At 43.4% G+C, this 22,961-nt stretch overlaps 1 protein-coding gene across 1 annotated transcript in view; it reads left to right on the forward strand.

The window, feature by feature from the left end:
• The window catches only part of SCML4 (Scm polycomb group protein like 4), an 85,280-nt gene that overhangs the window by 32,895 nt on the left and 29,424 nt on the right, over nt 1-22,961 (forward strand). Inside the window, exons 2-5 of the mRNA XM_080664239.1 lie at nt 3,881-4,094; nt 14,705-14,834; nt 17,019-17,219; nt 21,208-21,402. Coding sequence (XP_080520365.1) covers nt 3,939-4,094; nt 14,705-14,834; nt 17,019-17,219; nt 21,208-21,402 — 682 coding nt within the window. The 5' untranslated portion in view covers nt 3,881-3,938. The remainder of the gene's footprint in view (nt 1-3,880; nt 4,095-14,704; nt 14,835-17,018; nt 17,220-21,207; nt 21,403-22,961) is intronic.

Consider the following 22,961-nt stretch of genomic DNA (forward strand, 5'->3'; position numbering starts at 1 on the left):
AAATATGGCCCCTGGCCTCCAGGAATGTACAGAAATCATTTATGTGGGTGAAACAATGAGAAAATGATATCAACCATCATATAACCAGTGCTTGCTGAAACTGGTGGTGCAGGCAATAGATGGTGAAGGAGTTGAGAGAAGTGAGAGTGTGAGGAGAAGCAAGAGGGCTTTGGCCACCTTGAAGAATGGTTGAACTTTAGGTAAATGCAAGGTGTACCTTATCACTGGAAACCACCTTCCACACAGAATTAAGCATCCCGTGGAGCATGGTGTTAGGCTGTATATGAGGCTGCTGACAAAAGAATCACAATAGAGACACGGGCAAATGGGGAATTTAACATGGTGCCCAAGAATGAGAGAAAATAGACAGGATTTTGTTGTTCTTTTGAAATGGCAGTGAGAAAGAGCATTACAGCAAGGTCAGAAACCCATTCCATGCAGTTCATAGAAGGAAATAGTTTAGAGTCCATTAGGAGTCTAGAGACCCTTGTAACTTCTACCTCTTAATGCTTTTAGAAACAACAGAAGGCCAGTGATCCTGCTTCCTGTCTGACTGACCCATCCTTCTCCATGTACCACCAAGTGCCCCTGCACATACCTGTTCCATTGCCAGCTCTGTGCATTTAGCTTGCCCTGCTCGGCCTGGGAATATCCTACCTCTGGTGTCATCTTCGTGTGCTTTCCTGTCCCCACTGCTCCCAACTCTTCTAAGAGAACTGATTTCTTTCTTCCATGGTGCTCTCATAGCATTTCATATGAAACCTCTGTGCTACTATCTCTCTCACATATTATTATTGTCTCTCTACTTGTCTGCCTCTTCATAGTTGGTGAATACGTTAGGAGATGTACCTTATTTATTCTCATCTGTAATTCAAGTATCTAAGCACCGTATTTGACACTCACTGTGTAGTCAACAGATATTTATTGGATGAATCGATAAATGAATGAGTGAATGAATGAGTGGATACATGAATACATGCCTCAGGATTGACTCCTAGGTGACTCCATGGCATTGATGTATACTTTTGGATTTGGTCATTCCTTGTTTTTGACCTTGATAGAGCTACCATTAATTTACATGCATTAAATTGGCAAGACTAACAGGTAAAATGTCATGCCTAAATTCATAGACCAAATCTTAATTTCCCTTGGTTTCAGTTGTAATATTTCTAGCCAAGCATTGTTTTGATAAGAAAAGGGAGACCTGGGAAACCAGCTATAAATCACTTGATTTAATATGTCAAGTCATCATTTAACAACTTCATAGAGGCAAAACTTGGAGATCCAGAGACTCGATGATTAGGCTGTATTAGGAGCAGAATCTTCTAATGTTTACTATACTAAAGCTCTTTGCTCCAAGATGGCTTCCAAGTGCACAACTGAAAGCAGAGAAACTCAGAGGTCTCATGTACACCTCCAGGGTTGTGACAGTTCTGAAATGATTGGTTGTATCAAGTTGTGTGTCCATGGCTAGGATGTCTTTGGAGAGCATTTGAGGTCTTTGGAGATGATGGGAAATCTTTGGGGAAGGACAGTAACCCAGCTGCCACCTGACCCCACCTGGAAGGAGGTGGTATTAAGGAGGGTGGTTATCTCTGTTATTGCTTTCATCTTTGTACCATTTTTTAAATCATAGGTAGAAAAATAGTATAAAAATTAACAATGAGTGAATAATTCCCATTCTAAGGCAGTTTCTATTGGAAATGTGTCCTTCTTATTCGGCCTTTTTTGCTTTCTTGTTTTCTAGTGGTTGTGGCTCTTGATCCACAGAACTTCCCTGGTCACTGCTTTAACACCCCAAATTGTTACAAAAAGGCAAAGAAGATTTTATCACCAGAAATATCAGAGAAGACTTCCTCCTATGCCTAAACATATGCAGATTTATCTATATCTATATACATAAAAATATATGACTAGAATCATACTATATATACTATTTTGCAGTGTTCATATATGCATGAGTGTTTGCATACACGCATATGTACTTAAAATTACAAAGTATTCTATTTTATGAATGTGAAATAATTTACTAAACTAAGGCTGTTTGGAAAGATATTTTGCTTGTGTCCAGTATTTCACTATTATAATTAATATGCAAAAAATATCCTTGGCCATATATATTTGTGTTCTTCCCAGATTATCTTCTTAGGAGAAATCCTTAGGAATAATATAGCTGGATCAGGAAGTGTGCATGTGTGAGTTTTAAAGAGATTTTCAAATGTCCTCCAGAAAGGTTAGCTAATTTCTACCCCTGCCAACCATAAATAATAGTGCCTGTTCCTCTCCCCCCTCACCAATAGGATATTGCCAGGGTTATTCACATTTATCAGTCTGAGAGCCACAAATGGTATCAATTCACTTTTTTGCGGAGGTTACCAGTAAAGTTTAAAATCTTTTGTTGTGATAATTGACCATTTATTTCTGCTTAATCCTCACTCTTTCACATTTTTTTAAACCAGAGTTCTTATTTTCGTTTTAATAATTTGAAGAAATTTTTGTATTAACCTTTTGTTAGCCCATATGTAGCAAATAGATTCCTCAGATTTTCATGATTTTACTTTTACTATATGAAAACACTTAAGTTCTATGTAGTCATGTCTATCAATCTTTCCATCAGACTTAGATTTCCTAAGTTTTCCATCAAAATTAGAGAGTGCATCACCATCTCAAGAGTATGAAAATTCAGTGTGGTCCCTGCATACTGCCCAGACAGAGTGTAGCGACTGCTTCTGTCATCTTTCCCAACTCTGTCTGCAGCCTTTTGAGCAAGAGCCTCTCATTTCCACTGTTTGGTACCACTGATTCTCAGAAATTAATTTTATTACCTGACATCATTCCTGAGTGAAAGTCAAAAGCTCTATCTCATTTGCCACATTCCTGAACATTCCAGGAACTCTGACCCCTGAGCTCATGATATCAGTTGAGTTCTCTGGGTTGGGGATGAGCAACAAGCTCTTGCTGAAAGATTTGGCTAACTGTACTTAAGAAGCTCATTGTTGGTATTTTTAATTCTAAAAATATTATAGTATGTGGGGTACTAGTCACTTGGAAGAATGGATTTTCATATGGTGAACAGTTACCCAGAGTCCTACCATCTTTGCCATTGGTAACATTTTAGCATGTTTCCTTTTACTTCTTCACCATATACACTTTTGCGTAATTGAGGTCATGTTTATGTGCAATTTGTGTGATGCTTTTTCACTCAACACCATATTATTAAGGGTGTTTTTAAAGGCTTTTAACTAGTTGATTGTTTTATTCTGTAGATAAATCAACTATTCCCCTATTGTTTGTTATTTGGGCTGTGTTCATTTTATTTTTGCAATTACAAATCAGGTTAAAATAAATATTTCCGTATGTAAATCTCTGTCCACAATTGGATTGTGGGATATAATTGACTTTTAATACAATTGATTTGCACTGTTAAATTTCATTCACGGGGAAAAAAGGTTGTAACAATTTACAACCCAACCAAAGGGATAGGAGTGAATATGAGAGAATGATTATGTCTGTTTAATACTATTATTATATCAGTTCAAAGTTGAACTCACTGGGGAAACTGAGATACGGATAGATAAACTTGTCTTGTTGCTGGTAATACTATCAATTGCGTTTGGTGTTGGGAATCTGTTGTCCTCTCCACCTAGCCAGTGTCTTTCCTACTTCACTAGAGACCCATGGAAATGTGCTGTCCTTGAAATTAGACCAGCTCAACAGCACCATAAAAGCTCCTGGTGGTGCCTGGCTCTCTCCTGTATTTGGTCTTCCCCTCCAGTAAGGGGTGGTATGGCCAAAATCACCAAACCGGATCCATGTTTGCCTTGCAAACCAAACAAACACTTCTGTTTCTGTTTTGCTTTGTGTCTGGACTGATTCTTAGCACCTCTTCTGCCTGTGAGTGATTTGTCACTTCTTCTGCAAGACTGGCACCAGCAGAAATGCAGTCTCAGAGGACCCCTGGGAGAAAGCGAGGCCGACCCCCACTTCACTCAACACCTGTGAAGATGGCAGTTCATAACCTTTATTCTGCTTCAGCTGGTTCTCTACCGGCAGTGAAGATCCCAAAGAAAAGAGGGCGGAAACCTGGGTACAAGGTATGGCTCCATCACCCCCTTTCTCCACAGGGCTGGGGCACGGGTGTGCGGGCAGAGCTCCACTGGGGAATGTGAGGAAAGGTGGGGAGCTGGGTAAAGGCAGGATCAATACCTTTCTGTCAATGGAGCTGTAAGGGACGTGGCCCTTGTTACACGATGCATGCTGTTGTTGTCACGTGCATTTTCACAAGTGGACAAAGCAAATTACACCAGATGGGGGACGCGGTAAGGCGAGACCATTTTAGGGTCAGAGCTAAAGACACATTATGCAGCCTCACATCTAAATGAATGTTTCGGACACTGAGCTTTCCCCTGACTGTGCCTTTTGGGGCGGCTCTGGAAACCACTTCCCAGAACTCATTCGTCATTTATTTTAGTAGAAGCAGATGATGTCCCCGAGTCACTTACACTAATAATGAGAGCAGGCTAGTGTCAAAGGACACAGAAGAGTTTTCCCCAATAGACCCTCAATCAGGGGACTCATCCTGAAAATGCTGGGTGTGAATTCATGGTTTCCTGCTTATAAAAGCTGTTGACGTCATTTGGCTCCAAGGAGGCGTCTCAGGCAAAGTTAAAATCCTGTGACCCTTTTACAAATTAAGATTTGGAGAGGCTGGGGGTGGAGAGTAAATTCTCCACTGTCACTGCAGTCACAGGAAGCAACTCAGACCCCAGATGAGCTTCACCCCTAAGATGTGTTTGCAGCCCCTACTTGAGAGGAAAGACGAGCTTGTGCCCCACAAGCCTTTGGGCATCAGAAAATGAGTTTCAGAAGTTTCCCTTCACTCATTTGTCTTGAAATAAAGAGCTTATGTTTCCATCTTGAGATCTGAATGCTCAAACCAAAATGCAAATTGGCAATTAACTCCCATAGATTTAGGGAAATGTATGGAAATTATTTCAGGTCAGCAGAAAGACGAAGCTTCCGAAGAGCTGGTTATGAATTCAGCCTTTATCCCTTTGGTTCCCTGCAGTTCTTCCAATTACTGGAAACGAAAAATGGTAGGTGGGGGAAGTGACTCAAAGTTATTTGGGGGTCGTTGGTTTTAGTAAAAGTTTTTAGGTAAAGTCTTTTGTCACTGATTATTTTTTAAAATATATTTTTATTGATTTCAGAGAGAAAGGGAGCGGGAGAGAGAGATAGAAACATCAATGATGAGAGAGAATCATTGATTGACTGCCTCCTGCACGCCCCCAACTGGGGATCAAGCCTGCAACCTGGGCATGTGCCCTTGACCGGAGTCAAACCCAGGACCCTTCAGTCCACAGACTGATGCTCTATCCACTGAGCCAAACCAGCCAGGGCTGTCACCAGTTATTTTTTCTAATGAAGGGAATCCCCTTTTCCTCATGGGTACCGCAGCTTCAGAACTGTGTCTCTGAAGCTGGCCCGGGGCAGGTCTCCCGCTCAGCTACCTGCCCAGTGGCCCAGGGCTGGGAATTGCATCTGGAAGGCTGGACCGGGCAGCCTTTCTGTTTATAGAGCCAGGGAGCAAATCCAGGAGCCGAAGAAGAAACACACTGAAAACTTTTCTCTTCTGTTTGGCCTTTCTCCTACTCCCCTGGGAGCTGTGACCCAAGAATGAAAATTACTGACAGACACAGCATTTCTGGAGCCAGGAAAAATGGAAATTCACTCCATGGAATGAACCCGACTTTGCAATTTTCCTGTCTCCTAAAAAGGGCAGTTTTCAGTGCTCCAAATACTCAGAGACACCTCAGGGCAGGAAGAAAGCTTTGGGGATGCTAAGCAGGGGCTGCAGGCCCTGCACCAAGTAGGCAGGTCTCACGCCCATGCTCCACAGGGTTTCGTTTTGGGGACAACGGGCCACAGCTCTTCCTGGAGTCCACCTCTCATATACTTGGGGAATTGGGTGGGAATTATTTCAGGCCAGCAGCTCCCAGACAGCTCCCCAAGAGTCAGAGAAGAATGGCTCCAAGCCAGGTGCCCGACTGCATGAAGTTCCGACCCACTTATGACATGAGAAAAACAAGAACCATCTGAAAGGCTTCATAAAGCCAAAATGATTCCCTTAAAGGATTATCCTTTACTCTGACATATCTGCTTCCTACTACCGCATTTTGGTGTTAAAGTTTATTTTATTTTATTAAGTGTTGTATGTTGTCAGGATTTGCTAATTTTAAAAAGGTCCTATTTGGCAAAATAAAGTTGGCAAACTATTAAGTCTCTCCAGTTTTATGTTGACAGTTTCTTAGACCCCGAAGCCCCCTTTACTATTAACAAAAAGGTTTTAATTGTGGAGAAGCTAGCAAGGAAACTATATGGTTTCATTACATTTACCAAATAACCACTAATTTGGCAATTTTAACAATCTGGGACACAGTTGGGGAGCCAGAAGTTGCTTAAAAATGCTGAGCAAGCAAAATAAGATATCACTTAGTCTACTCTTAAAGATCTCGTATTTTATTACTAAGAAAATGCTTTCGAGCCCTCCTTGAGTTTGTTTACTTTACTGTAGACACATTTCTTACAAGCTCGATTATAGCAGTTTATTAATAGTCTTAGATTTGAAGGGGATGATGTTTGGGGGGAGAAGACTACACACACAGCTGGACACCGAGGGGATAATAATAATTATCATCATAATTCTATGATAACGTGTTAATAATATAGAACAATAAAATATGCAATAATATTAACATTATAAAATAATAAATAACATAACTTTGTCATACCAGTAATAACATTATGATATATTTATACTACCAATATTATCATAATAAGAAGTGTTTGAGCCTTCGTCAGACTCCGCAGACTCGCCCCCAGGAGGTTCTGAGAACAGCTGGCCGTGCTGACTGTATCACAGATCTGAGCTGCTTGCTGTCTGTCACTTCGTGCCTGGTGCTCTCCCAAGCTGCTCTGTCAGTCATGTGCTCCTGCACATGTGGAAACTCTCTCTGGTCCAAGTAGGGAGCAAGCTTCTCCTTTAAGACCAATAACAGGTGGTGACATTTAACCCCTTCTCTGAGTCTTGAGAATAACTTGAGTGAATTATGGGCAGAAAAGGGAAAGTTCAACTGGCTGTCAGTGCTCCAGAGTTCATAGGTCGTGGCTCCTCCCAGGGCCCATCTGGCCACCTCTCTCTTCGCCCTGGCTGACAGCCACATTGCTGGGACAAGCTCACTGCTGTGCGAGTATCATTATGGCTTCACTGTCCCCTTCTCATCCAAGTCAAAGGAAGAAAACACCTCTTAACATTAATTTTCTCTGAAGAGCTGTAACCTGACTACCATGCAAAAAGCCATCTTCGTTATCAAACAGAATTTTACATCTCATTTGCAGCATCTGCTATTGATTTAGGTCCTTTGTTCAGAGACTCCCCAAGGTCAACAGGTAGACTCCATGACTGAAAAAAAACCATCGAAGTCTTTTTTAGGAGATAAAGAGAGAGGGTCTGCACCAAGGGGAAGCCCTAGCTCCCATTCTGTAGACACAGATGACTCCATGTCTCCACATAGCAAGATTTTCCATTTCTGTGTCTTTATGATTGGAATTCTTATTTAAGCAGAAAAAAAGTACTGGCCTTTTAAAATAGCCATTTGTCTCCAATACATAATAATGATAACTAATACTAATAGCAATGATACGTAACATTTTGTTGAGCACTTCTAAGTTTGTGGTTCTAGCCAAAGCACTTTATGTGCATTTTCTTATTTGATCCTTCATGGTTTGGTAGTAAGGGGAGTTAGAAAAACTGCAGGAATTAGGCATGAATCAACCACCCCCAGAGCCTGAGGCCACTTATTGTCAGGCTAGCAGCCCTCTACCTTTTCACTATCTCTTTGTACTATTATTCAGAATAGTAATTATGCTTTCTGATTCAAAAAAGAGTAAATTATGTTCTGTCTGCTCTGTTTAATGAGTTAGAAAAGTGTAACATGTTCTAAAAAGAATTTCATTCCTGAAATATTAAAAACAAATGGTTAAAATGTTCTTAAATGTTGGCAGTTATATTATTCAGGATACAAAGTCAGCTGCTGCAATGGTGGCTTAAAGACAATAGAAGCTAATAATTTCTCATGTTAAAGTCTGGGAAGGCCATCTGGTACTGATACAATGGCTTGATGGTACTGGGGACCCAGGCTCCTTCTATATTGTTGCTCTGCCATCTTAACAAAAGTCCCTGCTTCATGCTCTTAAATGGCTCCTCCAATTCCTACTATGACACTCCTTCAACCAGCAGAATGGTGACAGAGCTAGTGGAAGCATGTCTTTTCCCTTTAAGGGCCCAGTCACACCCTTATACTTGCATCTAGCTGGCCAGACTTAGTTACCTGGCCTCACTTAACTCCAAGGAAGATGGGAAAATGTAGTGCTGGGTGACCAGGTGATGAGCTAAAATTCAGAGATTCCATTATTAAAGGAATAGAGAGCATGGATATTTGGGAATAACCAGCAGCCTTGGCTAAGTACTTAAAGGACAGTCTTCTGTTTACTGGAAATTTTACTTTTAAAGAAAGTAATTTTAGAATGAATATGGGTAAACACAACACTTTGTTTTGTTTCCCTTTTCTTATTGTCATCTCCCCTTCCACCCAAAGTATATACTCTTGGCACTGAGTAATAAGAAGTCAAATTCACAAAAATCTCAATTGAGAGAATGTTCAAATTTAAGAAGACAGGGTTTTGTTTGTTTCAACACTTCTTTGAAGTGTCTTTCTAAAATGCGATTTCATTAGAATTGTTGAATTGGCTTCAATGCTTCTTTGATTATACAGATCTTATATGCTTGAAAATCATATATATGAGCACTAAATGCAGCTTAATAGCAGGCAAGGGAAGAATTGATATTTAATAACTTCCTGTGCCTATTTTTAAGGTCCCCCTCTTGCTGGTAGTAGGTATGGAGTGCCACCTGTGGTTCATGGTGGAAAATGATTATACAGGTACAAGGCAGGGGCCATTCTCTCTGGCTGGACAGTGTGCAGCACCGATGGCAGGGGCTCTCTCCTTTGAACTTCTGTTGGACCCCCAGCCCCCCAGGGCTGGAGCAGGGGTCAGCGTTGGGCTCAGCCATAGGTCAGGGGCAGTGATATGCTGGCAGATGTTTCCAGCATTCTGAGTGTAGCTCCCGTGTGAATGTTAGTTGATATTTTCACAGATGTTAAGGAGTAAGACAAACGTAAACAAGTGAAGTTGTATGTTGGAACTTCTTTCATCTGTGAAGGATGTGAGTTCTTTGCTGAGCTGGATAATATAGTTTTGAACTCAAAAGATATTTCAATTTCTTGTCTTATTTGCAGTGTAACAGCTACAGACAAGACACACTTTTAAGTTTAACCTGGATTTTTAACACTTTCTTAAATTTATAAATCAGTAAAATAATAATTCCAGTTCTAATTTGTAGCATTTGCCCATTTCCAAGGTCTAAATATTCCCAATATGGCCAATTTCAAGTCACCAGTGTGACATCTCTGAACATGGTTTTGGGAAAAGATGTGCAGCAACCTACCCTTGCATCTGTATTTTCATATTTCCATACAGATGCAAATGTAGAATAGTTGGAAAATGATGAATTTTGAGTATCTATTATTCTTGTTTTTAATATACTTTAATTAATACTCTAAGTACATATATTCAGTCATTTTAAATAATGGCTGTATTTAACATTCAACTTGCAATATGACCGAAAATCTAACAATCATCTCTGTGGACCCATATAAGCTGGCTCCAGCTCCCCCTGCTCGGAGTTCTGCTGTGCACGATGCCTGTAGCTGGATGTCCCATGTCCCCTCTTCATCTGCCGGGCTGGCTGCTTTGACCCATGCCTGCTGATACATAGAACTTGGCCCCTCACCAGTTTCTGTAAGAAACCCAATCACACTAAGCATTCCTTGAAATATATTGTCTCTACTAAAGACTGATGGGGTCACAGGACACAGTGGACAGGATACCACCAAATAATGCTCACAGACAGAGCTGGTGTTTTAAATTCCACTTTATCCAGTGATGGAGTCTTTTGTTTCCCTTTTTCTTCCATCTTTCTCTGCATACCTATGGAGTACTGACTTCATTGTCTCCTCATTTGGCTTCCCTCTGTCAGGAGGAAATGCAACCATTCCTCCCAGCCCAGCTCAGGTAGAGCCTCAGCACCCCATCTTCCCTCCCTCCCCCCTTCACCCCTGCTGTACCTCAGCAGTTTCAGCGCCACTCAGGGCCCGGAGGAGAATCTGAACCCCATGCAGTGTTGGTGGGGAAAAGCTCCAGCTTTCACACCCTATATACTCACCCCATTTGCACCTCTGAAAGGCATAAGGACACTGGACTATTCCCTTCCCACATCCAAGCATCCCCTTCTGCCTTCACTGTGATGCAAGCAGTATATTGTATTGGGATAATATGTTTTCCTAGGGAAGTTTTAGTGCAAATATTTCTCAACTAGGATCTTAGATTTGACTGTTATGTTGCCCAAGCAGGTCTCAAGGCCAAAGGATACTGGCTCCTCCTTCCTTTGGTGTTTAATCTCTCCCCCAAATGCAGGGAGGCAAAGGTATGAGTAGGCCCCCAAACAAGCTGACTTGTAGGAATGGAATTAAGTCATCAGCTACAAACTTCTTGTTATTGGAATTGACTTGCATTTTCAACAGGTAGGTTTTTAGACCAAAATCGAGGTTAAACACTGTGAGGTGCTCAATTTCCCCTAACTCTGCTCCCTACAGCACTTCCTCAGAACCCTGCCCAGGGGATAGGGGGTATGAAGAAAGAGTAAGCCTAAAGGAGGAACCCCCAAGGAAAACTATAGGCAGGGACATGGACAAAGGTGTCCTTACCAAATAAGCATGGGGAGGGGAAAGAAGGGAGGGAGAACATGATTTTAAAAAAGTCTGGTATATTAGTTTGTTAGGGCTACTGTAACAATCAAAGAATAAATTGGGTTGTTCTATTGGCTCAGACAATAGAAATTTATTGTTTCACAGTTCTGGAGGCTAGAAATCTGAGATCAAGGCATTGGTTGGGTTGGTTCTTTCTGAAGACTATGAGGGAGAATCTGTCCCCAGCCTTTCTCTGAGCTTCTGCTGGCCTCAGCTGTTCCTTGGCTCCACAGATGTTGTTCTCTCTGTGTCTTCCCCTTGTCTTTCCTCTGTATGTGTCTGTCTCTGAGTCTACATTTCCCTTTGAATAAGAATAAGTCATATTAGATTAGGGCCCCCTTTAATGACCTCAGCTTAACTTGATCATATGTAACCACTCTCTTAGAATAAGATCACACTCACAGGTACTGGTGTTAGGACTTCAACATCTTTTGGGGGGACACATTTCAACCCATAGCATCCAGTATAATAAATAGTCTTTGTCTTTTAACTAGGCATTTAGTCCATTTATGTTTAAAGAAATTACTGGTAAATTTGGGTTTAACTCTATATCTTATTTTGTGTTTGTCCTACTCATTCTATGTTCCTTTTACGTGTCTTTTCTGTCTTCGTTCATATTTTTTTTAAATTAAAATTTTCCCTACTCATTGAAAGTTAGGCACTCTGTTTTCTATTACATTATTGATTGCTTTAGAAAGTGCAGCATGCTTGCTTACTACGGTTTTAGAAAGTTAACCTTTCTCTTACTTCCTCCTAGGTAATACAAAGACCTTAGGACATTTTCACCCCATTTATCTTTCCACTTATGTACTATTGTTGTCACACATTTTAATTCTCTTTTGCTTTTATAATCCCTCAAGACATAATTATTTTTATATAGTCATTTTCATTTAGGTTCACTTGTGTATTTAGCACTTAAATTTTTAAAATTCTTTTTTTTGCATATCAGACCTTCTACCTCGGATCACTTTCCATTTGCCCAAAGTGTATCTTTTAGAAGTCCCTTTAATATAGGTCCTCTAGGGATGAATTCTCTAGCTTTGTTGTCTGGTAGTATCTCTATTTTATTTTCTTTTTAAATATTTTTATTTATTTATTTATTTATTTTTATTAATTTCAGAGAGGAAGGGAGAGGGAGAGCGAGATAGAAACATCAGTGATGAGAGAGAATCATTGATCGGCTGCCTCCTGCACGTCCCCTACTGGGGATCGAGCCTGCAACCCAGGCACGTGCCCTTGACCGGAATCAAACCCAGGACCTTTCAGTCCACAGGCCGACACTCTATCCACTGAGCCAAACCAGCTAGGGCTATTTTATTTTCATTTTTAGAAAAAATATTTTTCTGGGTGTAGAATTCTAGGTTGTCAATTATTTCTTACAGCATGTTGAAGATATTCCATTTGTTACAACTTTTTATATTTGCCATGTCTTTTAACCTCTCCTCCATAGTTTTTATGTATTTGTCTTTATGCTGCTTTTTGGATAATTTCTCTGACATATCTTCCAGCTCACCAATTCTCTCCTTAACTATGTTTCATCTGCATTAAATCTGTCCATTTAGCTTTTAATTTTAGTTATTGTATTTTCATTTATAGACATTAAATTTGGTTCTTTTTCAAATTTGCAATGCTATTTTTTACAGTTTTCTGTTCTCCAGAGATATTTTTAAGTTTGTCCTTTATATCTTTACACATCGTATCACAGCTTTTATTATATGAGTCTGATAATTGAAAATTTTAAACTATTTGTAAGTTTATTGCTATGTGTTTTTATTGCTCATTCTTATTTTGGTTCCTTGCTTCCTTGTGTGTTTGGATATTTTGGATTGTGCTATTCATTGATTTGGGGGTGGTGGTGGTGGTTGAGACCTTTCTCCAGAGATGATTTATATTTACTTTTCTAGGTACGGGATGGGGGGCAAGGGGTGGAGGGGAGAGGGGCACTGTCAGATTGAGTGATTTTTTAAAAAATATATTTTATTGATTTTTTACAGAGAGGAAGGGAGAGGGATAGAGAGTTAGAAACATCGATGAGAGAGAAACATCCATCAGCTGCCTCCTGCACACTCCCCACTGGGGATGTGCCCACAACCAAGGTACATGCCCTTGACCGGAATCGAACCCGGGACCCTTCAGTCCGCAGGCTGACGCTCTATCCACTGAGCCAAACCGGTCAGGGCAGATTGAGTGATTTTTTAACTAAGTTCACAGTCTGAAGTTTTCTTGATTACCCAAGTTGTGTGAATTTGGTCTGCAAACCTGAGATCTGGCTTGTGGCAATTTCTTCTCAGGAATTTTGCATACACCCTTCCTGGTTTCAAGATAACTTTTCCTGTAGTTAGGTAAGGGTGGGGTAGGGCAGGACAAATTTACAGCTGGCTCACTGTTTGGTTAGTGCTTCTGTTTCTGCCACACCTGCATATTCCTAGAAAAATACTTGAATTTTACATCATCTGACCTTCTTTCCTTTAGTGTCTTCTAGCCACACATCTCAGTGTGCAAACAGATCCCTTCCCAACTCTCTCCAGTGATTCTCTAGAAAATGTCTTAGAGAAGGTCTTCCCCTAAAAGACAGCTGGAGCAAGAAACTCTCTAGGCCCTTATTTTGGATCCATAAATGGAAAAGCAAGATGAACTGACCCCAGATTCCCCAGGCCCCTTTGGGGGAGAGTCCAGCAGGCAGGGCCGACTCTACTCCTCTGCTTCTTCCCACCTGGGATACTTCAACCAGGTGAAGCACAGCCCCTCCAGCCACTGGCAACCGCATTGTGGATGAGGAGTTGGCTGACTCATATTTTATTTAATTGATTTTTTTTTGAGAGAGAGAGAGAGAGAGAGAGAGAGAGAGAGAGAGAGAGAAAGAGAGAGAGAGAGAGAGAGAGAGAGAGAGAGAGAGAGAGAGGCATCGATTTGTTCTACTTATTCATGCATTCATTGGTTGCTTCTTGCATGTGCCCTGACTGTAGATTGAACCTGCAACCTTTGCTTATCAGGATGATGCTCTAACCAACTGTGCTATCCAGCCAGGGCCCACAGACTCGTTTGACTGAGGGTTTGAATTGTAGGTAAAGGTGCCAACTTTGCCAGCATCTGTACCAATTGTTGGCTTTGCTGCTCCTATATGTCAGAGTAAGGTGTCCTGGGCAGCAAACCTTCCAGCTTTATGTTGCCAAGAAAGAGGCCTCTTCTGCCTCCTTCCTTTTTCATTTTATCCAGTTTATTCTGCCAGATCCTATTTTTAATATTTCAAAATAAACTCTATTTGAGAACAATTTTAGATTTAGAAAAGAGGTGCCAAGATAGACAATTCTCATATACCCAGACTTAGTATCTCCTATTGTTAGCATCATACATTACTGTGGTACATTTGTCACAACTGCTGAACCATTAATAATACATTATTATTAAATAATGTCCATATTTTGTTCAGATTCATTAGGTTTTCCGTATTCCATTTCAGGATCCATCCAGGACACCACATTACACTTAATTGTATCTTCTTAGGCTCCCCGGGGTATGAAAGTTTCTTAGATTTTTCCTTGGTTCAAATGAGTTGGCAGTTTTGAGGATTGCTGATCAAGCTGACCTGTGAGTGTGACCCCAAACATGAATCTTGGACATGGACTCGAATCTGAAGTTCAGCCCCCAAAGCTGCAGAGTAGAAAGGGGTGGAAGCATGATAGAGTATCCAAGGTTAACTGCTACCCAGGAAATATTCTGGTAGGGTGTAGAGAGCATTCCAGATTTTCAGTGACCAAATGGGCTCTCTCTTTCAGCTCAAGTCTCCGGTTCTCCTGACTCCATTGGCCCTCTCACCTCCGCGGAGTACGCCGGAACCCGACCTCAGCTCCATCCCTCAGGACGCAGCCACCATCCCCAGCTTGGGAGTCCCTCAGGCTCTCACAGGTAGGTCAGGAGAATGAACTCCAAGGCAGTGATGGACTGTCCATCATTTAACAGTTACTTTATGAATTAGAGAGCTGTCACCAACAGAGCTCAGATAAAGGACTTAGTCTGTTGGCTAGACAGCAGATAGGATGACCATATTCTCTGAGAACATGAGTTTAAATGTCTCATAGTTTGGATTATTTGAAACTTGGTTTTCAGTGTATCTTGGATTCAGCTGGTTGCCTTGGGGTGGGACTGGAAAGAGTAGTTGGTGGCCTAGATTTTTTCTTTCCAGAGCCAGGTTTACTTTGCACCAATGGTGAGCCTGCGCACCTTGAAGAGTTTCCACCCCTATTTGTACTTCCAGATCTCCCAAGGATCCTAATCTCCTTTAATTCCACCTGGCACCCTCCAATTCAGTCAGGATAGCACTCAGCCCAGTGTCTCTCATGGGACATTCACCAACCAACCAACCATGGTAAGAATAGCAGCAATCAGATTTTGTCAAACACACACACACACACACACACACACACACACACACGGACACACGGTCCCTCCTCATCACAACCCACTGCACTGCCCTCTCCCATCCCACCTAAATTCCTTCATTCTCCTCCCATTTATGGCCAAGAAGGCCCTGTAAGTTCCCTCCCTCTGTGATCCAGCCCACTGCTCTGCTTAGTCCCTGGGGATCTTAGTCCACAGGATCTTAGCACAGTTTCTTCTCTCCAACTGGAATGATCTTCCCTCTGGTCATCCTATGTCTCGCTTGTATCTCAGCTCAGGCACACCTGCCTCCTTTATGGGCTTCTTGCCAGGGTCCTCAGGGAGTCTCAGGCCTGTGACAGTGGTGGTGGCCAGGGTCTATGTTCCGTCTGTAGGCCTCCAGGGCCCTTTATGAGCCTGTGTGCTGAAGGCTTCTCTCAGGCTCTCCTAGCACCAGTGTGTCTCACAGTCCCAGTCTCACATCAGTCCCTGTGACTCTCTGAGAAGGCCTGCCTCCCCACTGAGCCCTGTGAAGCCAGGGACCTCATCGGTTTGGTTCACCATTTTCTCTGTAAGGCCTAGCATGGTGTCTGGCATGAAGGTTCTTGTTAATTATATTTACGTAATCACCTGGGATGAGTAGAAGAGAAGGCAGCCTGGTAGATTGAAAAGGGCAAAGGCTTTGACCTCAGAAAGACTGGGTCCAAATCCCTGTTGCTCCACTAATTACAGACACTAATCTCTCTAACCATGTGAAGCCTCAGTTTGTTCAGTAGTAAAGGAGGAATAACACCTAATTGTCTTAAAAATGAAACAAGATAAAATATGTAAAGTGCCTGGTCTATAATAAGTGGTCAATGAAAGCTAATTTTCTTTGCCTTTGTTATTACTGCTCAGTAACCCTATTGGTGTCCTCTTAAAGTCCCTCTTCAACTCTCCTTTGCATTAGTGGCCCCCAAGGCAAGATGCTCATGCTCTGGGGTAGGGCTGGGGAAGGGAAGGGGCAGGGGGAGGAGACAGGAGAGGAGAGTCAATGTACAGAATACCTATTATTAACACATATTTTTATCTCATCCTTTAAAAATTTATTTTTCTTGGTTATGTTTTAAAATGTAAACAATACATTAATACAGACAAGACTGTATATGCCCTATAAATAAATAGATACACATTTTGGGGCATGTGCTCAAACTATTTTTACTTTAGATCTGTGGAAAACCATTGATTGTGCTCACCTAAATAGTGGCTGAGTGATTATTTCCCTGAAATTGTAAATAGCACTCTTTTCAGCCATTGAATGTATAGTTTTTGGAGCAATCAACGTTATATTGATGTTTTTATTCATCAAAAGTGGCAGACAGTATGTGTAGCTTGACAGCTCCCTTGGAGAAGAAGGGAAGCTTCTGTATGGGTACATGCCCAGCACGAAAATGCATTTATACACGCTGTCCACATGGGCCTCCATAGCTGTCAGACCTGAGTACATCACAGCAGACCCACCTGTCCATCTGTCCCCAACCAGGAGGCCCTCTTGGGAATAAGCCCTGGCAGTTGGGGCAATTGGCTTCTTTGCCTCTTTTACTTACTAAGTAGGAAGAATCACTCCCACTTTTGCCCCTTTTCAGCTTTCCAAGGCCAGAGTCAAGGGGCACGTGGGAGCAGCTCCCTGGCTGATGTGCACTGTGCTGAGGGCTTGTGGGTCTGTTTCCACAGTCTGCCTCTACATCAACAAACAGGGCAACGCCGGGCCCTACCTGGAGAGGAGGAAGGTTCAGCAGCTCCCCGAGCACTTCGGGCCTGAGAGGCCGTCGGCGGTCCTGCAGCAGGCCGTGCAAGCGTGCATCGACTGTGCCCACCAACAGAAGCTGGTCTTCTCCCTGGTCAAGCAGGGCTATGGTGGTGAGATGGTCTCGGGTAAGGCTCTGGAGCAGGTTTGTGAGGAGGGCATGGGTGTCTCTGAAGAGAAAAGCAGCCATGCTCTGTCTAGGGGGACAGGGGTTGTGGCCAGGGTCTGGTCTCTATCTGTTGGGCTCCAGAGCCCTTCATGAGCCTGTGTGCTGGGAGCCTCCTTCAGAGCTCAAGGAGAAGATGCTCCCACACTTGGACAAGAAGACCGGACATCTGAAACCTCACCCCTGACTCTTCTTTCTCCCACCCCCACCTCCAACCCTTCAGTAAGTCCTATTGCTCTAACTAAAATATATCCGGAATCCAGCCCCTTTCACCACCCACAGCAACCACTGTGGTTCTTTAAAAATATAAGCCAGATCATGCCCGTCCTCTGCCCTATACCCTCAATGGTCCAATTTCACTCTGAGAAAAAGCCCACGTCCTTACAAGGGCCTACAGGCCCTATGTGTCCTGGTCCTGGCCACCTCTTGGATCTCCTGGTCACTTCTCCCAACTCCCCCACCCTGCCCTGGCCACAGCTTCCTCCTTGCTGTTCCTCCCGTGTCCTCCAGCCATGCTCGTGCCCCAGGGTCTTCGCACCTGCTATTCTTTCTTTCTGGAATGTTCTTCCCCAGCTGTCCATGTGACTTGCTCCTGAACTTCCTTCACGTTTTTACTTGAATGCCTCCTTGTTAAAGAGCTCCTTCTTGACCAGCTTGTCTAAAATATCAGCCTCTGTCACTCTTTATTCTCCTTTACTCTCCGTTCCTTTTTCATGGCACCGATCGCCATGCAGGCCAACTCCATCTCCCAGGGCATGTTTTTTTAAACAAGAGCATTCAAAATCAATCCCTTCTCTCACTGTAATTGCCAATCTCCAGTTTCAGCCCCAACCCAACAGCTTCCAGAGGCAGCAGAAGTTGTCACCACAAGTGAGAGGCAGAATCAGGAGCTCTGCCCCCTTTAAATGTCTTACTGGAGGCTGTCTACACAGTGGTTGTCACCTTTGACTCTAAGAGGACAGCTTGGTGTTTTCTCTGGTCCAGCATCATGGGCACAGCCTCCCTATCAGCAAGGAAAAGGGATAAGATTCCCAGCAATGGGTCCGTGCCGGAGACCCTGTTGGCTGGCTAAGAATGGGGGAAAGAGGGCTCCAATGTGGCTCTATCCTGAAGAACCAAAGCAGCACGTTTCATTCATTCATTCATTCATTCATTCATTCATTCATTCTTTACTGTTGAAAGTATTACATATGTTCCCTTTCCCCCACCCCCACCCCCGACCCTTTCTAGCCTGCCCCCACCCCCTGCCCTGGGCCTTCACCACCCTATTGTCTGTGTCCATAACTCCAGATCCCTAGGGCTTGGGCTGGGCAGGGTGTCCAACAGCCTCCCCAGTTCTGACTGTTTTAGCCCACCTTCTGGAGCTCCCTCTGAGCAGGAAGCTGGGTCTGACTTGCTGGTAGTGGATTAAAATAGAGCCTGGCTAGGTCCAAGTGCATGTGTCTGACCCAGGGTGACTTTTAAGAGACTTTAGCAGATGTGAGCAGAGATAGAAGTACTGCACCAAGAGAGGCCAGGAGGAGAGACCTGCTGTGAGGCCTTCCAAGAGCTTCTTGGCTGTTCTCCTCCTAGCTGCTGTGTGAGAGCCAAGTTCTGTCCTGCGCTGCAACCTGAGAGCAAATGCCTGTCCTTTTCCCTGCTAAATAGCAGGGCTCAAGACACAGGTGCTAAGAGAAAGCCCCTCCTATACTGTGTGCCCACCCTCTTGAGCAAATCCCACCTGACTGATTCTTCATGGCTCCTTCCCCCAAACTGGGAGAGCTGATCCCGTTCTCCCTGCTTTCTTGCTCAGCCTTTCTGTGGCCTCAGGGGCCTTGGCGCTGGGGAGGAGCTTCGGTACCGCTGGCACCAACGTGAGTGTGGGCAGAGCCTCGCCAAGTTTCCCTTGGCTGAAGGATTCCCAGGAAGCCAGAGCTGAGCACTTGGCCTTAGTGTCTTGGAGATGCAGTAGCACTGAGGGGACTCCTCGTGCCGCCACACGGAGGCCAAGAAGTGGCAAGGTGGTCTTTCACGTTACTGATGGTGCTTGGAAGCTCAGCAAGGCTAGTGACAGCACTGAGGTGGTTCAGGGAAGGACTCAAGGAGAAATAGCCAGGACCCCCCTGCCCGCCGCCCCCGCCACACACACACACACACACACACACACACACACACACACACACACATTCTTTCTCTCTCTCTCTCTCTCTCTCTCTCTCTCTCTCTCTCTCTCTCTCTCTCCAACAAGAACCTGATCCTTGGGGCACTGCTTTCCAAATATCCTCATGGCAGAATACATAAAGAATGGTGACACTGGTGCTGGCACAATGGGCGAAAGGAACCAAACTGCTGGGCCTCGGGGAGCAGTCCTACTGTGCCCCACACCCACTCCCTGCACACCTGCTGGGATGCTCCGCCTTACCGCCCTCTCCCACAGGGGTAGACTTTTTGATCTCACAAATCCATGTCCTCTTCCAGGAGGTGGAATTTTCCCACTTATGTGATCTCCCAGGCTCCTCCAGGAAAGGATGCACACTGATTTATGGGACAGACCTGATGCCCCAGACCCTCCCACTCTGGGTTCAGTTTCTAACACACCCAGTCTTCTATGGTATTGGAAGCAGGTAGCAGTACCCACACTGGGAAGGAATTGCTAGGGCATCTGAATGGCCAAGATGACCCCTTGGTGAGCATTTGGGAGCTCCTTGGCTGTCTCTCTTAATCAGGGCCACCTGGAGCATTAAAATGACAGGCAAGTCCACTTAGAGGCCACAGGAGCTGAAAAAACCAGGCCCTCTGCAGTGTCCTCATCTGTAACATGGGGCAACCTTTCCACTTTCCTCACAGGACAGTCAGGAGGCCTAAATGAGGTTATGGATATGAAAGCTCTTGTCACACTATAAAGAGCTACACAAAAGAAATGGATTATTTTGATTTCTAATTAAAATGGGTATTTTTATTTTTGAAATAAAAACTAGCTCTGATCACCTCTTATATCTCCCGAAAGCTTAGCCTTGCTGAGTTTCCAATCACCATCAATGCCTAAATCTTGGTTTCTAAGTATCAATCTTCAGTAAGTGGAACCAGGGCTGCTGGAGAAACGGCTGAGTTTAGGACTGGGTCAGAGAAAAGACAAGATGAGCCTGGAACATATTGAAGTGACAGTAACTAAAGAGTTGCTAAAAATGAGGGCATGTCATAGGGACACAGGAGTCATCCTAAAAGCTTGGACAGTTTGATCAACAAAGTAAGTAACATAGTATTGGATAACCACAGTACAAAGTAAATACAGTGCGTCTGTACTGATAATAATAAATGAACAAATAAATAAATAAGTGGAGGAGAAGAGACTTCTTCCTTCTACAAGGATTATAAATGCTGTAGAGACTCTTCCCTTCCAGAAGGTAGAGCTTAATCCCTCCACTACCCTGGAGTGGGCAGGACCTTGTGACTCCTTTGTAAGGCAATAAGAAAATGGAGAGGATAGTGGAGAGGTGGAGCAAACACTGTCTTGGCCAGGTGAAGGTTAAACCCCAGTGATGTCATGTACACCTAACCTGATGCAATGAGGAAGGCACTTCACCTCTGTGGTCTTCCTCCCCAAAACTCATCACCCCAGTCAAATAATGAGGCAAAATTAGATAAACCCAAATTGAGGGACATTTTACAAAATATCTGACCAGTACGCTTAAAAGCTATCAAGGTCATGAAAAGCAAGGAAAAGCTGAGAACTAGTCACAAACCAGCGGAATCTAAGGAGACACCACAACTACCCCCAATGTGGTCTCCTGGACAGCATCCTGGAACAGAAACAGGACATTCGTGAAAAAACAAACAAAAATAAACAAACAGGTGGAATCCAAACGTAGGCTAGCTAGAAACAAAACCGAGCCAGCAAAACCCTCTTCCCCAGGCCTGAGGTGTGTGGCTTTCTCCAGTGCCCTGCTCTGAGTTGCTGTCTGGTTTTCCAGTCTCGGCGTCCTTTGATGGGAAACAGCACCTGCGGAGCCTGCCTGTGGTGAACAGCATCGGGTATGTCCTCCGCTTCCTCGCCAAGCTGTGCCGAAGCCTCCTGTGCGATGACCTCTTCAGCCACCAGCCCTTCCCCAGGCGCTCCAGTGCCTCCGAGGAAGCCCAGGAGAACCAGGAAGGCAGGATGGAGACAGGTAGGCTTTGTCCATCTGTCTTCCCCTTGCCTGCAGGTGGTCCCAGGTGTACCTGCCCTCCCGGGCCAGATGAGGCTGCTGCTGAGGGAGCTGCCACAACTCCTTGGAGTTCTCCTGCTGGAGGCCCAAGGGCTGCTTCTCTGGGAGCCCTGGGAGTAACCAGAGCCAGTCAGGACCAGGGATACCTAGATGGTCCCTGTCCCGGCTGCAGTGGGAAGAGGTCACTCCATTATAGCTTCTAGGCCTATTAGAATTTAAGAGACCACATTGCCTGTGAGGAGAGATTTTCTTCACACTCCTCTAATTAAGACTCTTGGGCATCTATTCATCATTGTTGAGTAGTTGAAAAACCAAGAAACTAAGAAATCCTGGAAAAACTAGGGCTAAGAATCAATTACATTGGTCCTGCCTGGGGACCTCAGATGCCTACCAATGTCAATAAAAGGTGTACCTGAGTATTTATAATTGCAGGAATTTGACCAGGCCATAAACCACATATGTCTTCCAGTGAGCGTTAGTGTATCTTTCTCATCACAGAATGGAAAGTGACCCAGGGCCTGAGTGCCTTTGGTACCATCAGCCCCAGAATAGCTCAGCATGGGAAAGTGGCCAGTGGGAAGGGCATAAGGCCACATGGGCAACCTTGCCATGATGTGTCTGCCCAAGGGACTAGACATCAACAGGAAGTACTCCTTCTCTACTTAGCATCCCTGAGTTATGGATTTGCAAATAATTAAATATGAGTCCAGGTCCCCAAGGATGAACAGAAGTGTTGTCTTTCTCCTTTCTTCAGAAGCAGTGCTGTTGGCATATAAGAACACATAGACAGTGACACTGGAATCTAATTATTATGTCATTCTGCAAACATTTGCTGAACCCTCTTCTGTTCCAAGACCCTTTCTTGGGATAAGACAAATACACAAGCTTAGCAAAGTTGTTGTGGTATTGAGTGGCCATTATGAATAATGAAAAACTGGTACAACTGTAGATATGTACTCACAGACAGCCTTAGAACATTCAACAAAAGGATCTTTATAATAAGAGTGGCTATATTGTAAGCCTAGGAAGAGAGCAGAAAAGGATAAATTTAGATGTTTTTGTCTTATATTTTTAAACACATTTCTCTTTTTTTAATTTAATTTTCCATTACAATTGATATACAATATTAAATTAGTTTCAGGTGTACGACACAGTGATTAGACATTTATATACCTTACGAAGTGATCACCCCGCTAAGTCTAGTACCCATCTGACACCATACATAGTTATTACAATAGTATTGACTATATTCCCTATGCTGTACTTTACAGCCCAGTGACTATTCTTATAACTGGCAATTTGTACTTTTTAATCCCTCCTCCTTTTTCACTCATTCCTCAAAACCTCCTCTCAAATGGGATCATTAATTTGTTCTCTGTATCTATGAATTTGTTTCTGTTTTGTCTGTTCATTTATTTTTAGGCCCCACATATAAGTGAAATCATATGGCATTTGTCTTTCTCTGTCTGACTTACTTTACTTAGCATAATATCCTCTAGGTTTGTCCATGTTGTTGCAAA

This window comes from Plecotus auritus, assembly GCF_963455305.1.
Source record: "Plecotus auritus genome assembly, chromosome: 4".
Classification (NCBI taxonomy): Eukaryota; Metazoa; Chordata; class Mammalia; order Chiroptera; family Vespertilionidae; genus Plecotus; species Plecotus auritus.